Source organism: Typopeltis vanoorti, chromosome 22, assembly GCF_054136105.1.
Source record: "Typopeltis vanoorti isolate ZY-2024b chromosome 22, IOZ_Tvanoo_1.0, whole genome shotgun sequence".
Taxonomy (NCBI): Eukaryota; Metazoa; Arthropoda; class Arachnida; order Uropygi; family Thelyphonidae; genus Typopeltis; species Typopeltis vanoorti.
Genome location: NC_143570.1, coordinates 95,725,129 through 95,749,371, shown reverse-complemented (window position 1 = coordinate 95,749,371; position 24,243 = coordinate 95,725,129). Strand labels below are relative to the sequence as shown.

Sequence of the window (24,243 nt, the reverse complement as noted above, 5' to 3'; positions counted from 1 at the left end):
CTCTAGCACATCGTGCCAGATCTGTACTGTCAGATGAAGAACTAAAAAATACTACAACATCTTAAAAGGACCTTCAAAAACTATCAATAAAAAACTATACCGCCGTCAACGAAATAACATAGAAACACAGGATGACCTCAAAGGTTATATCTCCTTGCCATACATCAGCACGCTCTCCAAGAAACTAAGAAGAAACTTGGGAAAGTTCAACATAAAAACGTGTTTCTCTACTCTTCCCAAACTAAGATCATGTTTAAGCAAATACAAACAAGCTTACAACTATCTACAATTCCCAGGTGTGTACAAAATCACATGTGACTGCAGAAAACCATACTATGGTCAAACCGAAAAATCCATCCTCCTACGTCTCGAAGAACACCGAAGAGACATTGCTTACAAAAGAACCGGAGCTAGTGCCCTCTCAAGCCATGTCCTGTTTTCAGTAAACACAAATAATGAAGACCGCCAACATGAGATAAACTGGACAACAACTTCAAACCTTCACATATGCCACGACGAGGTAGAACGCTGCATAGTCAAGTCTAAAGAAATTATCATGGACCCTCTACATATAAACAGTAACCTCAGCTACAATTTACCAGACTCATTCAGCTCTGCTGTCAGATATTGGCGCACTCGTGAAGCCACATGCGCACAGGTGTCTAACAATAGAACTTTAACACGGACTGTAGCTCCAGTTCAAAGTTAACTGTGGTTTATAGTCGAATTTATAGTTTTATAGTGACTCAATGTTTCTTTATAATGTTTTTTATTGGCTTTCTATGTTCTCTCACGCCTGAATAAAAGAATGTATATATATATGTATTTAAAAAATCAGCTAATTTTTCTAGAATTACCTGATGAAACAACAAGTACAATAACAGAATGTTTACTGATTTGTCTACACAGATTTGATGTTATCTTCAAAGGTCTACTATCTAAATTATAATCTCCAAACCATTATTCAATGGAGTTTTTAGATAATCTTGTCAATGACAGCAAAACACACAAAAAAAAAGTTTTCTTCCTGTTTTACTCTTGACAATATTCAAATCTCTAGACCATATGACATCTCACTTCTTGGAATCACTCTAACCACAAGGCTCTCTTGGCATAAACATAATATACCTATTGCCTTCTTAACATCCAAAAAATTAGGATTTATCTTTTGTTAAATGCATTACTTTACCTCCAAATAGATAGCTCCTATACATCTTATTACCCCTATACAAATCACAAATCCATCCAACCATTGAATACTATTCTCCTATTCGAGATAATGTCCATATAAGCTTCCTAAAAATACTTGACTTGATACAGAAGAGAGCAATTAGGTTAATTAATGACTCATCTCTTGCCAATTCACTCCACCCACTCTTACAGTGGCATTCAGCTTTCACCACTTACATCATCTAAGAATATTTCCACAGCCACTGAGCATCTGAACTGGCATCAGTAATTCCTCGATCTTCTGTTACATCCATCAAAACATGCAGCACTACTCAACTCCTTCACAGTTAAATGTTAAATCCATAGAAAAATTCCTCCTCTTCATTTATCCTTTTTGCTGCAACCCTTTGGAACAGTCTCCCATCTTGTGTTTCCTAAGGAATACCACTTTATGTTGGAGATTTAATGGATTTTTTACAACACTCAAAAAGAATTAAAATAGAATTTAATATTTCCTATATTTCATCCTAGTCACTAGGACATCTACGGGGATTACAAAAACAATTAATGTAACATGCACAAAAAAACTTACAATACTAAGCCCAACCACGTGGGTGACACTAAAGTCCTATCTAGGTGGAGCGCCCTCTAAGGGCAGTAGTAGGTGGCCTGGAATGTAAGGTGGGACCTCTGGTGATGAGTGTTTCCCAAATCTTCGGAAGCTTAATGCAACCATATTTATTAAGATTTGGTTGGTTTCTGAGAGCTGCTGCTGCTGCTTCTAAGAAAAGGCTCTCTTTCTTGAATTTGCTGTGGTGGAGCATGGTGGTTTTCTTCCATGATACTCTGTGGGTGGTGTCCAAAACATGGTCAGCCAAGCCTGAATGGCCATAGTTGTGCTTAACGATGTATGACTTGTGTCCCTCCAGGTGGATGGATGCTGATCTGCCTGTCTGTCCAAAGTACACCAGCTTACAGGAACAGGGTACTTTGTAAACTCCAGGCAGAGAGAGAGGAGGGAGCTGATCTTTCGTAGAATGGATAAGGGTAGCAAGTTTGCAGTAGGGCTTATATGCTGTGTGTAGGTTATACTTTTTTAGTATCTTGGCTATTTTTTCCGAAGTGCCACGGATGTAGGGTATGGTGATGGCAAATGCCATCACCATACCCTACATCCGTGGCACTTCGGGGGAAAAAAAAAAAAAAAAAAAAGGAAAAAAAAATAGCCAAGATACTAAAAATGTATAACCTACACACAGCATATAAGCCCTACTGCAAACTTGCTACCCTTATCTGTTCTACGAAAGATCAGCTCCCTCCTCTCTCTCTGCCTGGAGTTTACAAAGTACTCTGTTCCTGTAAGCTTGCATACTTTGGACAGACAGTCAGATCAGCATCCATCCGCCTGGAGGAACACAAGTCATACATCGTTAAACACAACTATGGCCATTCAGGCTTGACTGACCATGTTTTGGACACCACCCACAAAGTGTCATGGAAGAAAACCACCATGCTCCACCACAGCAAATTCAAGAGAGAGAGACTTTTCTTAGAAGCAGCAGCAGCTCTCAGAAACCAACCAAATCTTAATAAATACGGTTGCATCAAGCTTCCGAAGATTTGGGAAACACTCATCACCAGAGGTCCCACCTTACATTCCAGGCCACCTACTACTGCCCTTAGAGGGCGCTCCACCTAGATAGGACTTTAGTGTCACCCACGTGGTTGGGCTTAGTATTGTAAGTTTTTTTGTGCATGTTACATTAATTGTTTTTGTAATCCCCGTAGATGTCCTAGTGACTAGGATGAAATATAGGAAATATTAAATTCTATTTTAATTCTTTTTGAGTGTTGTAAAAAAATCCATTAAACCTCCAACATAATGTCCTCACAGCACTTAAGCCTCTACACAAGTAAGGAATACCACCTACAGTCAAATCTTTCCCATCCATAGTTAATGCACTATAGATTGATCAACCTCGAGTGTATGGAATTACCATAAAAGGAAGAGGAAAAGAAAAGTAAAATTTTGCAGCTTATGGTTGGTAGAGGTGAAACCTGATCATCCCTGGAAATAGACTAAGGGCGCAGTCAGAAAATATGTGAGGTCCAGGTTTTCAAGGGAAGTGCTCAATGGAATGGACAAATGCACTTTTGAATGTGTTCAAGAAGAGATATGATAGGTCCACCATGAATGAGTTCTTAGACTCTCTGGAAAAACGTGCATTAATCATAATCTCAAAGAAATTTACATATGTATACCCTTTGTGCATATATAGTATACAAGATATATTAAAAAATAGGTTTTATATCTCCATCAGGAGACAATTAGTTTCAGCATACATCAAAGTTCATATAAATAACTGATATTAGCAATTATGTAAAATAAATAAACAGTCAGCACAGAGTAAACAACATGCTAGTGTACAACTTTATGTAAAAAGCTGCTCATATGTTCTTTGGATTATATCATGATACTTCTCAGCAAGGTTAAAGATATAAGGTAAATACTTAGCTAAAGTGAATCCTTCTACAGGATTCTCTTTCAGAAAATGAATGGCACCTTTCTTATGAACATGTAAAAGCAGCCGTGGTTCTATATGTTTAAGAATAGCCACAGAAAAGTACAGAGAATAATCTCCTCCATACAGAACAACCAACAGAATATAATGACATATTTCTGTCCAGTCTAAATAATTCCAGAAACATTGGCCAATCCAGTGATCTAAAAGTATAGAAGAGTGAAAATTTGACATCTGGAAAGCTCCATATACACATGGCAGATTTTCCTTCAGCAGAAGTTGAAAATATTCTTTGATCACTGAATACATAGAATAAATTTGGTTATTTTTCTCTTTCCATAATTTTAAACTTTCTGTTCTTTCCATCCATAAGAACAGAGAAGTTTCTGTTTTTACAAAACTTTCAAGGAAAGTTGCTGTTTTGTCTTCACTGCCTTGAAACATCATAAAAATGGTAGCTGCAAATACATCAAATGATGAATCAGGAGTCAATCCTAATATTTCTGTAGTTTGATTCAACACTACTTTCAAATTACTTTTAAAGTTTGCTTCACAAGATATAATACGCAAACTAGTAGCATAGTTTATACACATTTCGATACCTCTTTTGTTGACTTCACTTACTTCTGATGGAGCACTGTTCATCAAATCATTTTGAACTAAGCAGCTACTCAGTAGTGCTGTATTACAATTGAAAAATCTTTTACTCTCTTCTAATACTAATATGACATCCTGCCTACCAAGCATACCAAATTCTTTAATATGGTGTACAAAGAATTTTTTTAGAAATTCGATGCTATATTCATTGATTTCTATGATAGAATTTAAAGAACTCTCTACTGTTTGCTGATTAAGAGACTGGTGATAATATACTTCAGGAACTGGATAAGAAAGAACAAAGGGCCAGTTATATTCGTTGTTCATATTGGACAATGTTTTTGGAGGCAGCAATCGCTCACATATTCCACCAACAACAGATGTCCTCACTAAAATATTATTACGTAACACAGAAAGTGCATCCACAATGACATGTCCTTCAGATGTTACGTAACTCTTTTGGTCAAGAAGTAATGCTTCTTGGATGTGATATTTTGTTTCAATAAATAAGAATGTCCGTAGGCAGCACACAATTGTACAAAGAATGTGAAGAGACAAGAGCATCTGCTCTTCAACGTCAAGTAAAATATCCATTTCATGATAATTTCCTGGATGAAAAATTAGCCTTTTCCAAAATATTTCAAGTGATGCATCTTGACATATACTGGGAAAAAAGGCTTTGACAGCACAAAAACTAGAAAACAAGTTTGATAATATTAGTATCATGAAATGGGCTATTTTCAATGCAGTTTCATGAGCTATTGGGAATACATGGGTACTAAATAAATTGTTTATATTTTTCCATATTTTCTGAATAAGAACTGCAAAATATTCCTCACTAACAATAATATTAGAGCTTAGTGGTGTTGATATCATGACAGCTAATTTCCCAAAGCTGCAAATACACGATGAGTGAAAAATGTTTAAAATGTTTTTGTCTTCCTCAAAAAATAAATGAATTGCATCTTGTAACAATTTCTCTTTGTCAAGAAGCATTATACCTAGAGGGCTTCCTAGCATAATTTGAAGAATGTTTTTGATTTCTGTCTCTTCACTTTTGCTTTCCTTTTCTGATATTTCAAGACTACTAAATGAATGGACATCTAAAAGCATCATTTCACTTTTCAAATAGTTATTCCACTGCTGCACTATTAAATCAAGAATTTCACTATTAAGAACCCATAGCATTCCTTCTGGTGAAATTAAAAAAGATGCAATTAACTGCAACAGATGTGACAAACATTTTGCTTTGTAGTCTATTACATCATCATTTTGAAATTCACCATGCTGAATTTTTTTCAAAGCATTAATTATGTAGCCAGATGCATTCTGTTCTTGAAACTGAAAATTCATTAATGACTGTCTAAAAGCTTCAGAAGTTGTAATCTGACATAAACAACATAATGTAAATGATATTATGTTTAAAGAGATTTGGCTGTCTGTTTGGAAGACTTCAAGAGGATGAAACAGTAACTCAAATACTACACTTTCAGAATCTTTGCATAGCAACTTTCCCTGAAAGAGTAACTTAAAAGAGTCTTCAAAAATATCTGCAATCAAAAACAAATTATTGTAATTCAGATCACACAATTTCCATGCACACTTTATTGCAATTTTTAAGGCATGGATCCATCCAGATGGACCAATGGTGGAATGGACAATACCATCCAGTAACTTTCTACCACTTGAATACTGAAGCAATCTTATAATAAAGCAAGCTGAATGGCTAGCTACCTGAGACTTTATATGTATTTCACCAAATCTAGAAATATTAGCTCCTTTGGTTTTTTGAATAGTGAAGTTCACATCATTAGAAAACCTTTCACAATACTTTAATGCACATTCCACAATGACACTGTGTTCAGCTAAACTGTCAACAGTAATCAACCTGCTGAAACTCTCATACAACCAGTTTTTTAACCAGTTTGCTTTAGGGTCTACAATTGATATACAAGTCCACATTTGGAACTGCTCATTTTTAGAAGGCGAATTTCCAAAAAGATGTAAGCTGTGTCTGATGACATCTTCAATAATGCCTTGTGGATATCGTAACCAGTGTTCTCCAATATGCTGATGAAACTGATTCACAACAATTAACATATGAAATACTATAGGTGGATACAAAATTATGTTAGGTTCAATAACCTTCCATTGTTTTTGGTCTGGAAAAGATATCTGAAGATGAAGAAAATGTAACAAAGTTTGCAATGCTTCCTTGACAACATTTGCCACAGGTGATGAAAGCATTTTAACAAATACTTTTAAACTTCCTTCTCTTAAAAAATTTACTGTATGAATCAAGCATTCACATAAACCACTTTTTATATCAGGCCATACTACTGGAGATATCAGTTGCTCTAAGGATGAAACATGATATAACAGTTGAATAGCTTCTAGCTTATCTAGTGGTGAAGAATTCAAAAGTAATGTGGAAATCTCTTGAAGCTGTTCTGTAGTCAAGAATATTAATGACTGATTTAAAGATCCACTTAATGAGCTACTTAAAGAAATGTGGCTTTTTCTACAAATATTACCATCACTTTTATGTTCTTTAGTATGTCCTTCAATATCATGACTTCTGCCTCTCATGCAAGATACTGCATCAAGAACCAATTCATGGTGTAATTTTTTAAAAGTAGCAGATAATGCTAGCTGTGTACTAATTTGATCCACAACACTATCTTGTAAATGTGCACCACACTTTTGTTTTCTCTGTGAGTCAAGGACCATTTGCTCAATAAGTTGTCCAAATTCATCTTTTATTTTTCCTTTTAATAACTGCCAAAGAATTCTCTCTTGGTTACTTTTACTAGGACTTCTCTGCAATTCCATTCTGTAAAAATAAGAAGTGAATCAATACAATCAGATTTATTAATTTATTTATTTTTTTTAAATTAATGTACAATGAGAGCAACATAGAAAAATGGAAAAAAATGGAAATCAATGAATTTATATATAATGATATACTCAATTATTTATATTATATAAATAAGTGGAATGGGTTGCCAGAAGTTGCTGTGAGGGTGAAGGAGTTTAAGGGGAGGTATTGACAGGTACTGTGTATATAAAGGTTAGTGCAGGTCTTCCATGATGAGTCTTCTGACTCCATGGAAATACCATATAATAATAACAGCCAAATTGCTATCCACTATTTCTTTGAACATTATTCCTAAAATAATTTATAGAAATAAACATATCATTGAATTCCTTCGTAACATTTCTATACGTCCAACATTTCATTTTTGATATATTATCTTTTGATTATACAAAAAAAAAAAAAAAAAGTCTGCAAGTAAGAATCATATTGTGGAAGTAAAGAAAATGCATTTCTGCAATTATCTTAGAAAAATGGCAGTCAAGAATTTCATATTTAATAATAGAATAAGAGTTATGATTTCATCATCATACGTATCAAGGATTTAGGCCTAGCATGGCCTGTTCCAGCTTTAGAAGTCATCGTTGAATCGTTTAAGAGGATGACCTGGTTTTCTTTTTCCTAATGGCTTGTACTTTGAGTTATGATTTGGAAGAATTTTTTGAGGCTTTAGAGAAAGCAACCGACAATAAGAAAATGAAAAGTTGGTCCTTGTTGGGGATCTAAATAGCAGAGTAAGAAATGATTGTCAGACATACAAAAATATTTTGGCAAAATTTAGAGAAAAGAGCAAAGCTAATAATAATGGCAAATACTTCTTCAATTTCTGCTAAGGACATGGACTGGTTATTACTAACACAATGTTCCAAATAAAAATGTACACAAATCCATATAGAGAGAAGAGTCAAGGAATAAGAAAAGTCTCGTTGACCATGTTATTATTGATAGTGATGTTTTCTTACTGGTGCAGGATAATAGTGTACAGAGGATCTCAAATTGTAAGTGATCACCATTTAGTCTTCACTAGGATAAAACTGAATTTCAAATTGAAAAGAAGAACATGTAAGAAAGTTTTAAAGCGAATAAAAGTTGAGCAGCTCTCAGATGTGAACTGGAAACTAAAATACACAAACATTATTCAAGAAAAAATGAAAGAGTTTGAGAAAAGGAACCAAACCTTGAAGATTCAGTGGCAAGCCCTGAAGAAAATATTGATTAAATCAGTCAGAGAGGCATGAGCTGAGGTTGTCTGCAAGGATGGAAAAATCAGAACTCCATGGTGGACACAGGAAGTTAAAGAGGCAGTGAAGGAAAAGAAGAAAGCATATCAAAAGTTCCTGGCAAATAAGTCAGCTTATGCTCTTAGAGAATACAGAGACAAATGCAAGAAAGCTAAACACTGTGTAAAAATAGCTAAACAGAAGTGATGGGAAGACTTTGGTAAAGACATAGAAAATGAATATGAAGAGAGTAGCAAGATACTATGGAGGTTGTTGAAGAAGCTCAGAAATGGAGGAATACCATAAAAGGATTTAGAGATGATAAAGGTGACACAAAAGTGGAGAAAAAGATATCTTGAAGTATGGAACTTCGAAAAATTGCTAAATGAAACAATCAGTGACAGCACAGTGGTAAAAAACACTGACCAGGCATGCAATCAGGAATACATATCCATACTTGAAGTAGAAAAAGCCATCAAAGGCCTGAAATGTGAAAAGGCAGCAGGAGTAGATGATATTCAACCAGAAATGCTGAAGTATGGTGGTATAAAAGTCTTACATTGGCTGTACTGCATAGTGCAGAAGGCCTGGACAGAGGGATGAATTTTGAATGATTGGAGTAGAGATGTCATAGTACCCATATATAACAAGGGAAATAAAACTGAATGTGAGAATTAGAGTTTGCTACTGAGTGTTCCTGGTAATATATATGCAAGTATACTTGAGAAATGGTTGAAAGGGATTGTGGAAGGGAAGCTTGTTGAAAAACAAGCTGGATTCAGCCCTAATAGAGGCTGTAAGGATCAGATTTTCACTTTGCGACAAATAGTTGAGAGATCATGGGAATAACTGGCAAAGATTGGTCAATTGGTAGAGCCTCTGCTACTAATGGCTCAGTTAAGTAAGTTTGAGCGTGGTTAGTAGTTGGAAGGGGACCAATCGTTCGATGCTGTTGGCACACTCTCTCTCGATGAGTCTTTGGACTCCCTGGAGGTGTCTAATCATAATAATTAATTAATAATAATTAATAACAAAGATCTCTATTTAAGTTTTGTAGATCTGGAAAAGGCATATGACAAGGTGCCAAGAGAAAAGCTATGCAAAACGCTACAGTTGTATGGTGTCATTGTGGAATTATATCAAGCAATACTTAGTCTTTATTTGAGTTGTAAGTCAACGGAAATGAAGCAAGTACAGGAAGATGGTTTAATGTTAAATCTGGGGTCAGACAAGGATGTACATTATCCTCTCTGTTATTCATTAACTATATGGATAACTTTATGAAGGAAAGTGGTATTAAACCTGATATCAAAATTGGAGATGTTAATGTCAGTTCTTTGCTTTATGTTATATTTCTAAATAAATCCACTACAAGTATGCAAGATTCCCTGACTAAACTGAATAACTGTTGTAATAGATATGGTATGAATGTCAGCAATAACAAGACAAAGACAATGAAAATAGGCAGAAGCACTGAAAATATTAACTACATTGTGAATGGAGAACTTATAGAACGAGTAAAACATTTCGGCTACTTACGATTTTTAGTGAAGATGGTTAATTAAATATGCAAATAGACAACGGAATCAACAAAACTGGTAAGGTAGGAAGTCAAGTGAATAAATTTATATAGAATAAGAGAGAAATTGGTCAAAATACTAAATTAGCTGTATACAAGACCGTGTTCAAACTAATTTTAACTTGTGAATCTGAGAGCTGGGTTAGAAGTAAATCTGTAGTCAAGTGTTTTTCTCAGAACTCTCAGAGGCGTGAACAGATGGCATCAATGGCAATATCATATTAAAAACAAGGATATTAGGAAAGAACTTGACATTGTCAGTATCGGGGAATGCGTTAGCAGAGCTAATCACAGGTTGTATGGTCACTTAAACAGAATGGAAGAGGAAAGATTAGCAAAACAAGTGTTCTCTGTCTCTTGGCAGGAAAACGACCCAGAGGAAGACCAAGATATAAGTGGATTGATATAGTAAAATGTGCCTTAGAAGATAGAAATATAAGATCTGATAATGTTGGAGTCTTGATAAGTAACAGACTGATTTGAAGGAAAATTGTAGATAGAAAGTAGTAATGATGTAAATTTTTCATGTAGCACTATCATATCGTGTACACCTCTTGAGGATACATGTCAGGAATTTGATGTTGAATGAGGTGTCTATTTTGTTTCAGTTGGTGTTAGTGATAAGATTTTGACCTGGAAGGTGAGTAGAAAAATGTCTTGAAAGAAGAGGAATATATGAGGGTGGTCTGAAACGTTCTCAGCCTAACAATGAGAACATGAATTTATCATTTCAAAATTATTTTTATTTTTCAACATAGTCTCCCTTAAAACTAATACATTTATTCCAGCAATGCTCCAGCGTCATTATCCTGTCCCTGTAGTGGTTCTCAGTAAGATCTGCAAAGTACCCCTCTAGAGCTGCATTCACCACTTGATTTGAAGAAAAACGCTGACTAGCGAGGAAGATTTTTAGTTTGGGGAAGAGAAAGAAGTCAGAGGGAGCCAAATCTGGATAGGGTGGATGTTCCAACAATTCATAGTGCAGATCCCTTAATTTTCCCATTGCCAAAACACCTTTGTGGACAGGTGCATTGTCCTGATGAAAGATTATTTTTTTCTTCTGCAAACCAGGTCTTTTCTCACGAATTTTTTCGTCTAGTCTGGTTAAAACAATAACCGGGGAATATTATTCCCCGGTTATTGTTTTACCCTTTTCAAGATAATAAATAAAATGCCTTTAGCATCACAAAACACCAATGCATGACCTTTCCTGATGATGTAACTGATTTTGTCTTCTTTGCAGCTGAATAACCGGCTTCTGTCCACTGTTTTGACTGCTGTTTGGATTCTGATGTGTAATGGTGAATCCAAGTCTCAACCATAGTAATAAATTGATGCACAAAATCAGTTTTATTCTTGTTAAAACGCTCCAAGCACTGTTCAGAGATTTTCATGCGAGTGCGTTTTTGATCTGCTGTGAGCAAGCATGGCACTCATCTTGCATAAAGCTTTTCATATCCTACACTTTCTTTTGAAATGCCTAGTAATTTCAAAAGAAATTGCTCAGTCTCAGCAATTTCATGCACTTTGACTTGCTGGTCATCCAATACCATGTCGTGCACTTGATCAATGATTTCTGATGTTACACTTTTTGGACGTTCTTAACATAGATCATCTTCAAGGCTGGCATGGCCCAGTTTTAACTCAGCAGCCCATTTCTTAATTGTTGAAAACGAAGGAGAAGAGTGCCCATAAACTTTTATGAACTTCAAATGAATTTCTTTTGGCATTAAACCTTCTTTTACAAAGAATTTTATAATCACACGATACTCAATTTTATCCATTTCAAGGGATACAGACAACACTTTTGTTTCAGACAGCTGTATAAAGTAAATTACTTGATACAATGACTTACAATTTCACATGGATGCTAATGACAGATGTATCAAATTAGAAAAAAAAACTTTCCAATAGTGTTGCCATCTATACATGAGGCCGAGAACTTGTCAGACCACCCTTGTATATTACTTGCCCTTGTCTTTAAACCAACCAAAAGACAACATTTTCTGGTTTGATGAGTAGTGTATAGATTGTATTTACAGAATCTATGCTATTTGTTGAGAAGTTCCTTTATGGTGGGGAATTATTATTATTATTTGACACCTCCAGGGAGTCCAAAGCCTCATCGAGGGAGAGTGTGCCAACAGCATCGAACGATTGGTCCCCTTCCAACTACTAACTGCGCTCAAACTTACTTAACTGAGCCATTAGTAGCAGAGGCTCTGGAAATTATTTTTATAGCAGATTGTAGTCTGACTTTGAGATGATATTCACAGATCATTTTCTGAATAGTGGTTTCCAGTAATCATCAGTGATTTTTAATTTATTTAGTTTTTAATTTGAAGGGAATCTGAAAAAAAAATTGTGCAAGCTCTGTGAACACACCATTCATAATGCCTGTTATGAACAATTTATTGCCACAAACTTTTCATAAATATACACATTTTTTTAAAATCAGTTATTTAGCTAACCTTAAATTACTAGAGCTATACTTGGTTCCCTTGAACTCTAATAGTGCATTCTCCTATTCACTTGGCTGAGACATGAGGAAGCATACGCATGCTGTGAGTCATTCTTGTGATTTATATTTTGAATGATGACCATATTACAGAGACAAAATATATAGGAATTTATATTAAATTCTAATTACTTTTTTTATGTATGCTGTTTGAAATGTATATTACAAGAGGTTAACAGTTATATGAAAATACAAGGCATACAAGGTGTGGCTATTAAATAATGAGACTGGTTGCAAAAATGTGGTTTATTATTACAATTGTACAACTTAATTGTTATCCCCTTCAATATACTCCCCTTCTCTATCTGTACACCATTGCTGGAAGCGGTGCTACAAATCATCAGGTGTTTCATCTGCTTCAGTAGCGCTGCTGTTTTCTCCTTTACCTCATCCACTGCAAGTCCGGCTGACAGCAGAGCCACACTTGCAGGAGAAGATCATCACATGTGATGAGACGTGGATTTTTCAATATGATCCAGAAACAAAGAGACAATAGATGTACTGGAAAACTCCCACGTCACCGAGAATGAAAAAAGCTAGAATGAGCAAGTCAAAACTGAAGGCAATGCTGATCTTTTTTTTTTTATATCAATGCCGTGGTAATGGGTACCAGAGGGTCAGACAATTAACCAACATTATTACCTTGAGATTCTTGCCAAGCAGAGAGAATGAGTGAGGAAGAAGAGATCCGATCTGTGGAAGAACAACACTTGGATTCTCCATCAGGACAACACTCCAGCCCATAGTGCACTGTCTGTAAAGCAGCATCTGGCTGATAAGATTTTAGTGTAGGACCATCCACCTTACTTAGCTCCATGTGACTTTTACCTTTTTTCCAAAGTTGAAATCCACATTGAAGGGCACCCATTTTCAGTCAGTGGATGAGGTAAAGGAAAAAACAGCAGCACTACTGAAGCAGATAACACCTGATGACTTGCAGCACTGCTTCCAACAATGGAAAATTCGTATGCAACAGGAGTATGGTGAAGGGGGATAACATGTAAGTTGCACAATTGTAACAATCGATATTTTTGCAACCGGTGTCATAATTTAATAGCCACACCTTGTATGCTAAGAAAGACTACTACAGTAATGACTGAGAAATTAGAAGAGAGAGGACTAGTAAGTAGGAAAAATAAAATCCCAGGGTTCCTTAAATTTTTTACGTTATCCCCGTGTGGTACTTTGTATATATAATTATTTTACTACTTCCTCACTTGACGATGCTAGAATTGTATGTTTCATATCATTAAATTGTTACAGGGAACTTATTTTTGGAAAATGCAATCATCTATCACGTGGTCTCCGATGACCGTTGCCATAGTAACAACGAACTAATATCTCGCTACCTTCGGAAACAGTATGGCCTGTAGTATATTTCTTTACTTCCAAGATAACCTGAAAAAGAGTATAGTTATGTTGGATAGATACAGTAACATCCATCCATCTATCCAGCAGCCAAAGTTCTGTTTATGCTGTGCTTGGGCTTGGCCCAACAATGGCACAAACTCATCTTCCTTAATTCTATACTCGCTGTATTAATATATTAACATAACAGTCCATGTGAAGTCCCCATCATGTACTATCTTTCTTTACTTGATAGGCTAATGACATTTATTCCATCTGGAATGATCTGCAATTATTTCATCAAATAATACACCTTTCTTTATCCCTGGTTAAATTTATCCTTGAAAAGTCACAGTGTATTATTCTTCCTTGATTTTTTGCATCCTATGTGAATCTTCTATCTACTGCCATTTATTACACACCCACATTCTCTGGTTGCAACATACATTAGTCCTGTACATGTCATCCTTTCCAAAAACATGGTATGATCCATACTTTTAGAGTAACACAAGAGCTCAAGACATCTGTTCCTTGGAAGCATTTGTTCAACAAGAAATCTTTATTTTTTTTATTACCCCCTCCCACACACACACATGAAAGGCAGAAGAGCAAACAAATGCTGTGTGTGGGTAGCATGAGGAGTGAAATAATCTATTGATATTCTTCTTGAACTGTTGGAGATTATAGTCCTTTGAAAATGCTTCATGGAGGAGGCTGTTCCAAGGAACCGAGGTGGAAGGAAGGTATACAGTTCAATGAAAAGGGATGTTAAGCAGCTGTTGCATGGTTTTCTGTATATCTGGCAGAAATGGGAAGCATAATGGATACTAGTTCTGCCAAACAATGGCCATGGAGACAAAATGCAGAAACTGATCTTCTAAGGGAAAGTGGCTGAAGAGAGCTTATAAGAGAATTGTCAAAAATCAACTGATACTTCCCTTTTCTGAACAGCATTAAGAAATTTTATGGACGTCTGAGGTGCACCACCTCAAACATGAGAGCAGTATTCCAATGTTGGTCAGATTTGAGATTTATACAAAGTAAGTAACTGTTCAATAGAGAAGTACATTTTGAACAGAAAAAGGATGCCACGCTTTTTGGATGATGATGCTATAGAAGTGATATATTTGTGCCAGGAAAGGTTTGGAGGAAGATTCAGTTCAAGAAGAGAGAGAGCGAAAGAGAGATTTGGTCTTGACTGTTGAGCTGAGAATTGTCGAAAGTAAGTAGAGAAGATCTGAGGCCGTTTTACTTGTTTTTTTCATAAAAATGACCTCAGATCTTCTCTACTGCATTTGGGAAGCACTGAAATTGACTAGGTTGCTTTCGTCCCAATCAAGGATACTGTGGAGATCAGTATTCAGGGCACTTATTATAGATGATCTTGAAGTTTGAGATATGTGAACACTGCAAGACTTGTCATATGAGTTGGACAAGTATAGTGCGTAATCATCAACAAAACTGTGAATAAAGTTTGCAGTCAATGAGAGTAGGTCATTTATATAAATCAGGAAGAGGGTAGGTGAAATGACAGCTGTGAGGGACATTAGCATTGGCAAGAACATCTGAGCTTAAGTAAGGATCAATCTGAGAGGAAACTGGTGATCCATTTCACACAAGGATGAAAGCAGTCCAAATGATGGTAACTTGCTGAGAAGTCCTCGATGCCAGACCCTATCAAAACCATTGATGTCAAGAGCAATAGCATAGCTTTCTCAAAACCTTTCCATGGAATGGGTCCAAAGGTGTATGATATAGGCCAGGAGATCTGTGGGTCTAGAGTGGCAAAATCCATACTGCTGGTCACTAATTAGATAGCAGCTCTCAAGGTATTGAAGGACAAAACTGATGTAATAGCAACAGGTCAATAGCTCGATTGTAAACATTTATCTCCTTTTTCGGGAACTGGTTGTATATGAGCTTTCTTCCATGCTCGAAGGGTGGATGCCAGCAGAGTTCAGTTAATGAACAGATGACAGAGAACAGATGTTAATTCAGGAGCACATCTCTTGAGCACAATGGGTGGGATTCCATCAGGACAGGATGCCTATGTGGTATCCAAGCTATTAAGAAATTTTTTATGTCTTTCTGGTGAAAGGTAACAGAAGGCATGAAATACAATGTTCTATGCAAAAAAGAAGGCAATTTGCCATGGTCATCTATGTAGAAATTGAAAGAAAAGAATGAAGCCAATACATCAGCCTTGTCTTTATGTGATCTTACAATACTGCCATTAGAGTGATATACAGGAGGTAGCACAGATGGACAAAAGTTGCACCCAACAGCTTTAGCAAGGGACCAGAAGGTAAGACTGCCAATGGCACAAGCAGCGAGTTTTCTACCCTTTTAATCATTGGTGTGTTGGGACCGGCTCGCACAAGCCGGTTGTTAATGTTTTTAAGTCGGGCGAGCTGGTTATTAAAATTCTTTATGAAAGGATAGATGATGAATGATGGTATATACTTTTACTCGTAAATATTTTGAAATTGTATAATAAACACTTACATTAAAAAAAAAAAAATCAGCTAACGCCTTTTTATTCCCGTATACGGGAGTAGGCGAGGCCATTTAGCCCTATCTAACTTTTGGAGACTGAGTGGGCAGTTCAATCTCCACTGGTACCCAATCAGAGACAGATGGCCCAAGGCTATCACTAATTAAGCGGTACGCAGTGAAGAGACGGCTCAAATGTGCCGCCATCTCGTGGTCCCTAACACAATATATTTAATGTCTGAAATAATGTGGGTTCTACGGTCGATTTTCTTGAGTTTACAGGACGAAAAACCCGAGTTTCCGGGAGGAAAAACCTGCTTGCCCGTGCCAGAGATCGACTAACTCGGGAACCGGTCGAAAAAAGGCTTAGAAAAATTTCCTGTAGTCGCCGACTAGACTCGAAACCAAGTCTTCCTTCGTGCGGCCAAGCGCGGCGGTGTGCAAACGCCACATCCGCTGAGCTACACAGGCTCTAAACACTTACATATATTATTATTATAATCATCAAAAATAAATGCATAAAGGAGAATCTACAAACTCAATTTACAAACGGGAATTTGGAAACGATTTTATTTACTAAACAATGTCTGAATTCATTAAAACACAAACACATTATCAAAACATAAAGGGAAAAACTGAATCAGTTCCTACAACAATTAAAATAGCTAGAAAAATAATTGACACTATAGCAGTCAGTAGTGCAGAAGCTGAAAGCGGATTTAGTTTCATGAACATGATATGTTCAAATCTTAGAAACAGTTTAACAGTCGAACATATTTCTGATTTCATGACGATTATTTTAATGGGAAAAGAATGGGACGCTACACCTTTTGTAAAATCGTGGATAAATAAAAATCGCAGATTGGCTACAGATACGAGGGTATATGACAGAAAAAGGAGAAAAATTTTAGTGAAAATCAAATTTCTGTTTGGAAATTATTATAAAAATTTTGGAAAAATATTTTTCAATAAAAATAAATATTGAATTATTGTTTAGTTTTGTTATTATCACAATTTGTTTCATGAAAGGATTTGAAAACATTCACTATGTATCCTGCCACAGACTGACGCGAACTATTCGTTAATTAAATACCTTTAAATTTTCATTGCAATTTGCTGTCATAGTGTAATTTCTCATGAATATTGCCCCGGTCTATAAAAAGCTCGCAGATAAGTATGTGAGAAAACCTAAAAACATGATGGCAAAGTATTCTATGCCGGCTTATCCCTCTTTCCCCACACTTTTTCTCTGGTCACATGAGCCCCGGTTCTATACTTTGCAGGGCCCTGTGCGAAATAGAATAGTGATGCCCCTCAAAGATAAAAAATAATTAGTTTAGGGCACTTGCTTTGCCAGTGCGGGGGCCCTCTACCTCCACACAGTTTGCACCGGCCGTGGGTCACATAAAGCGAGCCGGTTGTTAAAAATTTACCAACATACCACTGCTTTTAATGGTGATTTTACAAGTGCTGCAGACAAATGTATAAGCTGTTAAGGAACCTGGTGTTCTTGGACAGCCTGGCACACTTCTTGGTGAACCATGGTTTAGATATGGGTTGGGATGAAGAGTGAGGAATGAAAGTTTCCATTCCAATATGAAATATTTCTGTAACAAAATCACAAGTATCTGGATTTGAAAAATGAAAGCAATAGTCTTTCATTTTTCAAATCCATGAAAATGTACTGTAATTTGTACTCCTCCTTTCATGGCCAAATCAAATGGTCATTTTTCAAATGACCATGAAAGGAGGAGTACAAATCATATAAATCCTCTCACATGGCATTGTAATGCAGAGCACACAAGGTTGTGAATGGCTAAAGGAAGGATGTTCCACCAGAGATGAATTCCAGATGACATTGTGGTCTGAATTGCCAAGAGGAGCAGTCACCTGAAGAAATTATCTGGAAGGAGAACTAGTTAAGAAGAGATCCAGAGTTGGGTGAGTGAAGAGGACTGTCAGGAATTCTGGTAAAGAAATCAATGATCTGTTTATAGTAATTGTTTACAACAAAAAATCTCTGCTTCTCTTCCAGCTTGGTTAGCGAAATTCCAAAAAGGGAGCCAATTAGTATTTTGGACTTTCCTGTTTGGAAATTTTGACTGAATGAAATGGAGCTTTGAAGATAGAAGTCAAAGAGGTTAGAATGATTTTCAGAACAGGAAGAACAACAGTGAGAGAGAGAGAGAGCAGATGACTGAAACAAAATATGGCAAAGAAATTTTAAGTCGCAGGAGGTCAAAAGGATGAGATTCCAGGTTAAGCATCCTTTGGCAAGGAATATTATAATACACAAAAACATAAGTACCTCCCTTATGGCAGAAGGAGTCATACAGGGTAAATAATTATTATTATTAACACCAGATCTCTATGAAGTCAAAGACTCATTGCAGGAATACACTGTTACACACAAAGCCCATCAAACTGTGCTTTAAACTCATTGAATGCATCTGCATGTCAAGGATTGCATTCCACTTACCAATCACTTCACATGCAAAGAACCTGCTTCTTATGTCTCTGCTCACACTCTCCTTATAACAACCTTTACCAACTTAGATGTCTCAATCATATCCCCTCTTCTCTTCGTCCTATTCACAAGGCTTTGCAAATTGCATTCCCTCAATCTCACTTCATATTTTATGTTCCAAAAGCCAGTTACCACCTTACAATATATCCTCATCACCATAAAAACCAGGGGATTAAATCTGTGCACAATAATCCATATGAAGTCTGATCAAGGCCTTATACAATGGAAAGAGAACCTCTTTATTTCTACAGTTAAGGTCTTTTGATGCGACAACTTCACAACTTGCGTGATGTGATCACTGAACTTGAGATCCTTGTTCACCAGCATTCCAAGGCTTCTTGTCTCCTCAACTTCCTCAAACACTTCCCCACCAAATGTATTCTTTGCATCCCATTGTTTCTTATCAAATTTCAGTACCTGACATTTTGAACAGTTGAGATGAGTTGTGGTTGATTTAGTAGAAATTTGAGATTGGTTCAGTCGGAAACAAGATATCAGGTTTCAATGAAAATGATGATGCATGTCAATTAAGTTACTGTTGAACACCACATATGTTGGTAAAGTGAATATGAAAGATTTTTGTGTGTGTGTTATGTGTGATTTTTTCCTTTTTTTGTTTAATTTTGGAGGAAAGTTATTTTTTAGTTTATGTGCAGAGACACTATACTTATTTAAGCTTATTTTCATGTTTAATGTTATAAAAGGTGAAGAGAAGAAGAAGAGGAACATGTAATGGGAGAATAATAGATTCTTGAAAATGTCACCCATACTGTGAGCATCTGGTCTCCAAACCACAATATGGTCTCGACAGAGCCCCCTGCATAGCCATTACACAGCCTCTGTCCAGGCATGACCTGGCAGTGTAGTTGGCAGCAAAATTATGTGACAGTTGATCAGGAAGTCTCCTAAAAAAATGCATGACCATCTGGTTTGGTATTGTACACAAACTGGCAACTGGCCTGCTGAACTGCTTTACTCTTGAAGATGAGAATAGTACTTGATCTCTATAGAATGTTTGGTGTGCCCTCAAAGGCTTTCACTCACAATGCAAGTCAAAGGTTGGAGTAGAGAGAGAAACTAGAACCCTTTTTTCTAGGAACAAAGTATGGCAATAACCACTTCAGGTCCTATAAGCAAGATGGTGCTATTTCATTGGGGAGAAAGTCATCTACCATCTAGAAGAATTGCTAAACAAAGTACTTATATGGCTATAACCATAACATGGCTGATATTTTCTGTTTCTCTCATCTACCAAATTGAGATGAAATACACAGAATTCCTATTCCTTATATTAAAGGTGTGTGTCTAAGTGTGTTGACAGAATTCTGAAGAAGTTTCAGCTGGCTGCCATCAAACCTATGAACAAAATCTTTCAGCTGCTTCCACTTCTGAAAGATAAAATTTTCTCCTTTGTTGCTATAAGATATTTATTATTATTATCACTTCCAAGGAGGCTAAAGACTCGTTGTAGGAGTCCTCCCTCAATGAGGCTAAAGACTCATTGAGGGAGGGAACCTACAACTCTGTCTCTACCACTCAATCCACCAACTACAGTGAACCACATCATCTACACCAATGCCACCTACTGTCCATCACCACCACTAGTATTTTCACAGCCAATCACAAACATCCATGCCCACGGGAGGATTTGAACCTGCAGCCTTTTGGCTGGAGAGCGGATATGCTAACTATTTGGCCAACCAGGCCAGCAAATTTCATGTTCTTATTTCAGGTTAATAGCACATTCAGTTGAGAAGTGAATCTTTGAACAACAAGAATATAATCTGCTTGCAAAAACAGATAAATCTATTCTGGCCAAGCATAAAGCTAACATAATCCATAGGATTCTTTAAGATAATTCTAAATTATTGAAGGTATCTTCAAATATGAATGCATATCCACATAAAATTCTTAAGCCTTAATGCATCAGCCTAATGTCAATCATGATAATGGAGCATTTCATTTCCAGAATTGAAAAACTTATTTCTAAAAAAGCATCAAAGGTTTTTTCTTAATTTTTGCTACTTTTAAATGTTTTCTATCCCATTATTTCTAACAACGTTGTACTTTTAACCCAGAATACACCTGCTTGCACTTAAAAGATAGCCACTGTTAAGCTAACAGCTATAAATTATATATTTAGTTTAATTCTTTCCAAGTGTAAGCAAACAAAGTTTGCACCTGAAGTATCTTCAGGACTGGGTCAACTCGTGGCAAAGGTGGACTGAGTTCTGATCACTTCCTTAGTATCCCATAAGGCAAAGCACATCTCCTTGCAGACATGTATAATGCTATGCATTATGGGAAGGATGACTACCCAGATCCAGAGATGATACCAAGGTCGAAGCAATGCAGAAGTCATATTTCCATACGCCAGTTGCCAAAAGGTGTCGCACCTTATTATTAAATTACTCTGGATTATAGAAATATGTTGGAAGTTCCCCCTCCTCCCACTTGGTTAGACTATAAATTATATATTTAGTCTAATCCTTTATCCAAATGTAAGCAAACAAAGTTTGCGCCTGAAGTATCTTCAGGACTGGAGCAACTCGTGGCAAAGGTGGACTGAGTTCTGATCACTTTCCTTAGTATCCCATAATGCAAAGCACATCTCCTTGCAGACATGTAGAATGCTATGCATTATGGGAAGAGTCACTAACCAGACCGGTTTCGACCTGATAAGGATCTGATAAGTGATTTTCAAATATCACACGGGATTAATCCTTGGTTTCTATTAAATGTGGCTTATGAAAAGATGACCATAAGTAGTAAAATTGTCTTCTATGTAAGGCATGGAGCTCTTATTCCACTCAATGTTGTGTGTTAGCATGTGTGTGTGTGTGGAGGGGGGGGGGAAATGAAAGCCAGGCCCAAGTTGTCTTCTCTCTTGTTGACATCTCCAATGTGTTCTTTATGTCTTATTTCAGATATATAGTCTTTAGGTGAACAAAGTACAGTCATAACAGACTTGAAAGCTACTCTGATGTCATGAGCTTTAAGGAGACTGGCAATCTTGACAGAAAGTCCCAATATAAGAGATGGAAACTGAAGTCCTCTAGTGAATGTCAGGAATTTGCTGTGGAGCAGGATTAGGATTCTCTAATCCTGCTCCACACACACACACACACTCCAAATCTTGCACACACTCTGCATTTACAACATATTCTGGTGATGTGTTGAATTCTCCTCATAAAAAAATCTATTCCTCGCAGTCTTCTTCACAACACTCTTACACAACTTCCAGGGATGACCTGTAGTTCTTCCCATCACCGTCTGCTCTTTTTATAATCCTCTTTGTATTGATTCAATAAAATCCCTTCACTAATTTAAATGTCTTCATTATATCACCACTTTTCCTCCTACCCATTAAACTCTGTACTTTACATTTTTTTAAACCTCTCACCATAGCCAACATTCCAGAGTCCTAGTATTGTCTTAGTTACTCATTGCTGGACCTTCTCCAATGTTTCCACATCATGATAAAAACTAGGTGACCAAATTTGAGAATAAATAGTCCAAGTGTGGTCTGACCAGTTCTTTATACAGTGGCATAATCACATCCTTATTCCTACATGTCACTGTACTCCTTATCAGAGCAGCAATACGATGCACGGTCTTTGCAACACTTACAATATGTCCTCTAAACTTCAGTCTACTGTCAGCTATCATCTCTAGATTTTGAATCTCATCCACTTTCTGCAGCACAGTTTCATCAAGATATTACACGGTCGTATCTATGCACTCCAAAATGCAATACCTTGTATTAATATTAAACTATACTGCACTACTTATTTGTCCAAGCTAAAAGTCTTTCAAATCTTCAGCAGTGATCCTTAAATTTTCCCAAACTTTGCACTATCAGCAAACAGCTGAAGATTCCCACTCAATCCACATAAAGAGTTCATTAAGAAATAAGTTAAAAAGAAGGGCCAAAAAACAGAACCCTGGGGCATACCAATGGTTACCTTCCTTTTTTGAGACACCTCTCCATCATACACAACTTGCTGATATTATTCAGAGAGCCAAATTCTGATCCATCTAACCAATATATTATCCAGTATCATCCTCTGCAGCTTGTACACTAACCTATCATGATGTATCCTTCTGCAAAGTCCAAAATATCATTGTATATGAAACTCCTAGCACATGAATTACCTTATCATAAAATGGAAGTAGACTGCTGGATCTATCCTACCCTTTACAAATCCATGAATAAAGAATCTTCTGTCTTAGAATCATGCTTGTGAAGTGGTATGATTTTGCCTTCTTTCTAGTCCTTAGAAATGCTTCCCATTGCAAGGCTTTCATTAAATAACCAGGTCAAGGACATAGGTAACTGTTTTGCACATTCCTTAAAAATACTTTGTTATATATCATCCATTCCTACAGCCTTATTAACATCTAACCCAATCAACACCTGATACACCTCTGACTATTTCACCTCTAAAATTTCTAATACTTTCCTCTCTCTTACACATTGCACATCATCATTTACACCGGTATGATATACACCGATAAAGTGCTCAGTAAATAACTCCACTATATCCTTTGCAATGAACTACTCCACCAACATAACTGTCCATCAGTGTCAACCTGCTAATTATTCTTCCTCTAGCTTGCCATATAACAGAATTCCCTTGTATTATCCTTGGCCCTATTAGCCAATCACCTCTCATACTGCACATTTCTTGTTTTACCATGCTGGTCAACCTTCTAGCCTGCACTTAATTCTCGTCATACATTTGATTGCCACCAACTGTCTTATTCCTCCTGCATAACATCTTTTTCAACATTGCTTGAATTCACTATTCATCCTTTTTCTTCTTATTTATTTGTTTAACTCTTAATATGCAGTTATACATTGCTTGTGTCAAATTCTGCATTATCATATTCCCATGCTATGTCAACATGTTTTCTCCTCAGCTTGTCAATCCAATATATTAATGTTAGTTGATAATGAAGTTTCATCCCTTTATAATTCTACATATATCCCTTTTTTTTTTCGTTTTTTTTTTTTTTGTCTCAACCACTTCCCAAGGAAATACTTCCTGATCACTATCAACCATTGGTGGCAGTGTTGATAGCTCATTAATGACGTAAGGAGAACACCAAATACAATACTCCAAAACCTCAACTTGCTTCCATAACATGCTGCTTAAAATAGTTATCTCTCAAATATTCACCCTTTTTTTTTTTTTCTCATATGCTACTATCTCCTAGTCCATAATTTAGTAATTAATATTTCCCATTAGGATCACCCCCTACTTATTACATTTTACCATCAGTATTCCTACATTCCCTGGCCTATTCTTATATTCTGTTTTTGAAATGAAACAATTTTACCCACTTTTCATTCCTTTGGGAGTTGCCTTGTTGCAAGGCTCATGTTAAACAG

The 24,243-nt window shown here is 36.4% G+C and overlaps 1 protein-coding gene across 1 annotated transcript in view; it reads right to left on the bottom strand.

The window, feature by feature from the left end:
• Positions 1 to 3,588: 3,588 nt before the first annotated feature.
• The window catches only part of LOC150094576 (protein broad-minded-like), a 41,928-nt gene continuing 21,273 nt past the window's right edge, over positions 3,589 to 24,243 (bottom strand). Inside the window, exon 2 of the mRNA XM_090412023.1 lies at positions 3,589 to 7,122. Within this exon, the coding sequence (XP_090268149.1) occupies positions 3,603 to 7,121 (3,519 nt within the window). The 5' untranslated portion in view covers position 7,122 and the 3' untranslated portion in view covers positions 3,589 to 3,602. The remainder of the gene's footprint in view (positions 7,123 to 24,243) is intronic.